At 38.7% G+C, this 6,178-nt stretch overlaps 1 protein-coding gene across 1 annotated transcript; it reads left to right on the top strand.

Annotated features, from left to right (window-relative positions):
- The first annotated feature begins 1,550 nt into the window (after positions 1–1,550).
- Positions 1,551–5,279, top strand: LOC103101575 (major allergen I polypeptide chain 1-like). The gene is made up of 3 exons (XM_007474747.3): positions 1,551–2,419; positions 2,676–2,863; positions 5,067–5,279. Exons 1-3 carry the CDS (start codon positions 2,305–2,307, stop codon positions 5,097–5,099), a joined length of 336 nt encoding a protein of 111 aa, XP_007474809.1. The 5' UTR covers positions 1,551–2,304; the 3' UTR covers positions 5,100–5,279.
- Positions 5,280–6,178: the final 899 nt, after the last annotated feature.

The raw sequence follows: 6,178 nt of genomic DNA, 5'->3' as shown, positions 1-6,178 counted from the left end.
TGGAGGGGATATGACCGAGGAGAGACTCTAAATGAATACTCCAATGCAAATACCAACAACATGGAAATGGATTCAAATCAAGAACACATCTGACACTCAGTGGAATCGTGCGTCGGCTATGGGAGAGGTGGGTGGGGGGAGGAAAAGAAAATGATCTTTGTTTCCAATGAACAATGTTTGGAAATGACCAAATAAAATAATGTTTAATTAAAAAAAAGCTGCTATAAATATTTTTGTTGATCCTTTTTTTCTTTCTTTGAACTCTTTGTGGGTATATCCCTAGTAACAGCATAACTGGGTAAAAATAGTTTAATAGATTTTTGTTCTGGCTGTTTTCCAAAGTATATTCTGACTCCTTCCCAGCATCCTAGTTGGGGCCTAGATTCTTTCTTGGAGTCCAAAGACTTCAAACACACAGTCAGTGAACTCTATCAATTGGCATGTAGGTAATTAATACAAGCTACAGTTTAAGGTCTCACCTCTCTCATAGACCATGAATCCATATACTGACGGGTTAAATTTTATTTTTTGAGGTGAATTATGAGGTCTTTAATGACAATTTTGGTTCAAGATGGAATGAGGAGTCAAAGATTATCAAAGTTTTGAATCTGAGTCACAAGTAGGAGAGTACCAACATTGAAAGAGACAGGGAAGTTAAGAAGAGAAGACATTTAACATTTTTTTTATTTAAAATTTTATTTTTATTGTCATATAAAATATATTTCCACATTGATCATTGTTGTAAGAGTACACTCATACATAACCAACCCCCCCAAATAAAACCATAAATACACTGATGTGAAAGACAACTCCAACAATTCTTTCTCTGGAGGTGGATAACATTCAAGTGGAGACATTTTATAGAAGGGAATGACAAAAAGTTCAGATTTCACAAAGGTACTTTATCCTAATCCATACGTGCATAAAAACTCTTCTACAACACTGATTAGGAATCACCCCATTTTTACTTATAGATCTTTGGTGTTTAGAATTGACTACTTCCTGAGTCAGACCTTTCCATTTTTTTTTGGACTGTTCTAATTGTTAAGAAGAAATTTCCCCTCATATGTAGTATATACCTCATTCTTTGTAACTCCTGACTTTTGTTTCTAGTTCTGTTCTTTCTGGTCAAGCAAATCAAGTCTAATTTCTCTTTCATATGATAGTCCTTTAAATCCATGAAGACAGTGATTTCAATGCCTCTAGGTTTTCTCTTCTAGAGATTTGAACATCTCTAGTTCCAATACCTAATCCTCACATGGTATTTTCACTACCATTAAAAAAAAACTCCAATCCCAACTGGTTAATAAACTTTATAAGTTTAATAACCAGTTGGGATTGGAGTTTTTTCTCAGCTTCAGACCTGAGGCCAGGCCCCAGAGGCTGGCGGAGGGTTAGTCCCACTCCCGTCTACTGTATATCAGTCCTCGCTTTGTCTAATTCAGAATCTTAGCAGTACACAGAAAGCAAACAAGAACAGTTCTAACCTTCAGAATCCATTGTGACTGAATCTTTGGGCTGAACCAAGAAGAAGCTGCACACCACACCAGACTGGTCTGAACAAGCTCCTCTCTCCTCCAACCCCAGGAACCAAGTCCAACCCCGCAGGAAGGAAGTGCTCATCACAAGACCCAACTGCCACTCCTGGCAGGAAGGAAGTTCTAGTCACAAGACCCAACTGCTACTCCCAGTTGGCCCCTTCCCCCTCAAACTGTCAGTCTTGTTTCCTTTCCACACATTTTATTTCTCTTTCCCACTTGCTTTTCTCACTCTTCTGAAGGCTTATCTTTATTTTTGGGCACAGTGGACCCCTGCCCCTGGCCAACTTAGCTTGTGTCTTATATCCATATTTCCCACCAGACAATCAGGGAAATACATAGCACCAAACCCCTTCCTTGGCTGCCTTCATTGTAGAGATGGGGGTGGGGATGCTCAAATGAAGTAGAGAGAACTATCCTTTAGCAGGTATATGGTAGATCTTAGGATGGGGATCCTTCCTTCCAGTGAAAATCCATTAAGCTAAAGCCCCCACATCTGAATGCTCAGTTATTTTCTTTCATAGTGTATTCCTCCTTATAAGAATAGGAAAAATTAGCTAGTCCTCAGGAAGTCCAACCAGTGGTATATACTGAATGATTCATCTGTTTGTTAATCTTTTACTGGCTCCCAGATCCCAGTCATGTGCCTACTCATTGTTTTCCCAGAGTGAATAGCCTCAAGAAAATCCTGAAACTGGATCTTTAGAAAGGGGAGGGAGATGGTCGGAAGTGCCAGAGGCCCACATTGCACCACTCCTTTGGGATTATGGAGGTATATATGGTCCTGGACAGACTGGATTGCAGTCATACCTGCACCATGAAGTTAGTCGCAGTCTTCACACTGTTCAGTGGCATTGCCATGTTGTTGCAGTCTTCAGTGGGTAGGTGCTTATGGGAACAGAGTTCCCACAACTCTTTCTCCCAAGGCAGAGAAGCCCTTGGCAGGTGGAGTTGATAGACATGTGTGTGTGTATGTGTGTATGTGTGTGTGTGTGTGTGTGTGTGTGTGTGTGTATGTGTGAGTGTGTATAAGATGTGGCCCTGACAGTGCATTGGACTTGAGAGTGATCCTAATGATTGGTGAAATGTGGTGAGATGCCCTCAAGAGATTAATTGGTAGTTTGTTGTCCTTTCCAGACTGTAAACTATGCTCTCCTGTGGCAAAGGATGTCCAACAATTTATTCTTGGATCAAAAGAAAATTATATAAGTATAATTAAAAAATACACAGATAACCAGAAAATCATAGAAAATGCAGAAATTCTGAAATCCTGTGTGGATTCAACACTGACACAAGAAGAGAAGTTTGCTGCTTTCGAATTTGTGGTAATCTAATTTTGTGTCTCTGTGTATATGTGTGTGTCTCTGTGTATATGATAATGTGTTTGCATGTGTGCATCCATCCAAAGCTTAGAATTCTTTCTGAGTTTATCCATAGCCCACACTATGGCTCAGTGGGAGTCTAATGTATTTTTTTAAAGTGGAGAGTGTCATTCACTGTCTTGTGGTTCAGTTCTGCCACCCCTTCTCCAGGTTCAATGGATTTTGTTCACTTTTTATACCCAGAAGTGCCATTTGATTTAATTCAACAAACATTTACTAAATGTCGACTGTAGAATAACTAGACACTAAGAACACAAAAATAATAAAAAAAAAACCCAGTTTCTGTCCTCAGGGAGCCTACTTTGTAATTTCAGGGAAGGAAGCATTATGTACACAAGTAAAAGTAATATAAGCAGACAATGATGGGGCTAAGGAGAGGTCTAAATCAAGTACTATAGGATATTTGTGATGGGAAAGATTACTTTCACTTGTCAAGAAGGTGGAGAGAATGTCTCTCTTAGGGCCTGAATTGGGATGTAAAGGAAGGGAGAGATTTCAATGGATAGAGTTTGAGTTGCTTATTCCAAGAGTATATGAAGGTACAGAGATGATGATGATGATAATGATATTAGATTTCATTTGTATAATAGTTTAAGGTTGAAAAAATATTTATCATTTCATTTGAGTTAGGTTGAGGCAAGACAAGGGGGACAGAGAATATTTCAGTTTCATTGGAAACATAGAGTATAAGAAAGGAAAAGTTTAAGATTGAACAGTTAGAGACATTAAGGAAGGACTAAAATGCCAGGATCAGGAGCTTGAAATTATTTGGTAGGTAATTAGGAACCATTGAAGATTTCTGAGCAAAGGAAACATGCACGAGAAAGATATTTAGGAATTTATATGGAAGATGAATTGGAAAGGGGATAGCCTTGGCATAGGACTTTTTAGAAGACAATTACAGTGGATTGGATGAGGAGAAATGAGACCCTGATATGGACTTGCTTTTAGTAGGAGTGGAGAGGAATGTATGGTTGGGAAAGATATTGAGGAAATAGAAATGTTAATACTTGTCATATGATCAAATGTATTTGTGAAGGAGAGGGTAGATTAAAAGATTCCATTCAATTAAAAAAATGTATGTTGTTACCACTAAGGAAGGGGCATTGTCCTAGGCTTTCATATTATAAAGAAAATAAATAGTCCCTACCTTCAAGGAGCTCACATTCTACTTGGAGTGGGATGGGGATGGAGAGTTGAACTTCAGTGTTGCTGAATGTTGTAATGGAAAGAGTACTAAAAATAGTTCAAGGTCCTGAGTTTGAATCTTGACTCTGTTACTAAATATGTGATGTTGGACAAATCACTTTAGGGTCTATGTAATTTCGTTTCCTGACGTGTAAACTGAAGAGTTTGTACTAGTTCTTTTATACCTCTGAATCAATGGTTTTCTGATTTTACATATACAGATAAATAGTTTGTCATTTGGTCATCTCAGTTGTGTTTCAGTATCCTTCACCCAATTTGGGTTTTTCTAGGCAAAGATACTAGAGTGGTTTTCCATTTCATTCTTTAGTTTATTTACAGTGAAAATAGGAAAAAAAGAGGTGAGTTGTCTAGGGTCATGCACAGCTAGTAAGTGTCTGAGGTCAGATTTGAACTCAGGAAGAAGAGTTTTCCTGACTCCAGACCTGGCTCTCTATCTACTGTGTTTCATAGCTGCTAGTAGATACCAAGTAGATACCAATTAATTTTGAAGCAGAGAAATCATTAATACTTGAGGATTGGAGTAAGAGTGGGTCTGAAAAGGCCTTGTGTCAGAGGTAACAGCTGAGCCAGGGATGGAAGAAAATTAGGAATGCTGAGCTGGGGGCAAGGAGGAGTGAGGGGATGCTAGCTTGTGACTTGTGACTTGGCCCTGGGATGGGGGCTAAGTTTTAGGAACAACTAATGGCCATTTGGCAAGAATGTAGAGCTCCTGAGAAGTTACATCAGAGAAATTCTAGAAAGGTATGTGGGAGCCAGGTTGGGGAATACTTTAGAAGCCCAAATAGAGCACAGATTAAGGTTGACATTGTTGAACACTTTCAACACCACATAATTTTTCTTTAAGAATTTTCTTGTAACTTTGCTTTGTAGTAATGTTTTATTGTTTCTCAAATTATTTCATAACATAACAACCATAATGTTGGTTTTCTCTTTGCAGAAGAGAGTGAACCAGAGTATTCTCTGTAGATGAAAACCACACAACACTTCAAATGACTGAATGCAAGGCCTTATCTTGACTCTTCACACTTGGCCACTGGCTGTTGAAGATTCTGAATCAATAGTGCTTCTCCTCACCTGTGCTCCTTTCTCCTCAGCCCAGTGCAGAGTTGGCAGCTGACTTAATCTCTTTAATAAACTCCCTGCATTTCAAGTGTGTCTTTTCCCTCAGTCAGAAATGGGATATCAAAGGGAATTAAAAAACTGGGGATATCTCAGCTGTAGGGATTGGATGCTGCTATCACACTTAATTCAGAAGTCAATAGTCAGGGACCACACACAGTCTCTAATAGGCAACACATAGTCATCACTGCAGATAGAAAGACACACACAAAGATAGAGTCATAGATTCATATACATTTCTTTTTCTGTACTACTTGTGTCCATTTCCCCATATTCTCTGGATTTATTTGGTTTCTTTTTCCCTCTCCCCCCACCCCATCCCTATCCATCTTCATCATTTCTCTGAAATTCCAGGGACTTGAAAACCTAGCTTGGCAATTCCTCAGAGCATTGGAGAATTGTTTAGTGCTCTTGACTAGTAAGTGAATGCTTTCATTTCTGGATCTTAGAGAGTCCCTCAAGTCAGCCCAGCCCTTCTTTCATTATCTTTGGGTCCCAGAGATCATCTTACTTTCCCCCTTCTTTGATGGCATCACAGTTTCTTTTACCTGAGTTCCTTTCCTTCTGGGATAGTTTCCAACTTTCTCCCTCTCCTTCATTCTCTGAAACAAACACAGAACTCTCTTGAGGGGTTCTATATTTTTCTTCCCTATTTAGAAATACAGGATAATAGTGGCAAAAAAAACCTTGAGGAATTTATGAGAGGCAGTGTTACCTAGTGTATAAAGAGCTGGACTTGGAGTCAGGAAGACTTATCTTCAGATCCCACCTCTATAACTTACTAGATGTATGGCCATAGTCAAATCCCTTAATTTCTCTTAGCTTTTAAAATAGGGTTAGTAATTAATTAATAGTTAGTAAACTTATAGCAGTGGGAAGCTCAAACAATAAAATTGCATCCTTTAAAACACTATAAACATCAATTATAGC

The sequence above is a fragment of the Monodelphis domestica genome, chromosome 1 (genome assembly GCF_027887165.1).
Source record: "Monodelphis domestica isolate mMonDom1 chromosome 1, mMonDom1.pri, whole genome shotgun sequence".
Lineage (NCBI taxonomy): Eukaryota > Metazoa > Chordata > Mammalia > Didelphimorphia > Didelphidae > Monodelphis > Monodelphis domestica.
The sequence above is the reverse complement of the archived record's forward strand: the minus strand, read 5'-3'. Positions and strand labels throughout refer to the sequence as shown.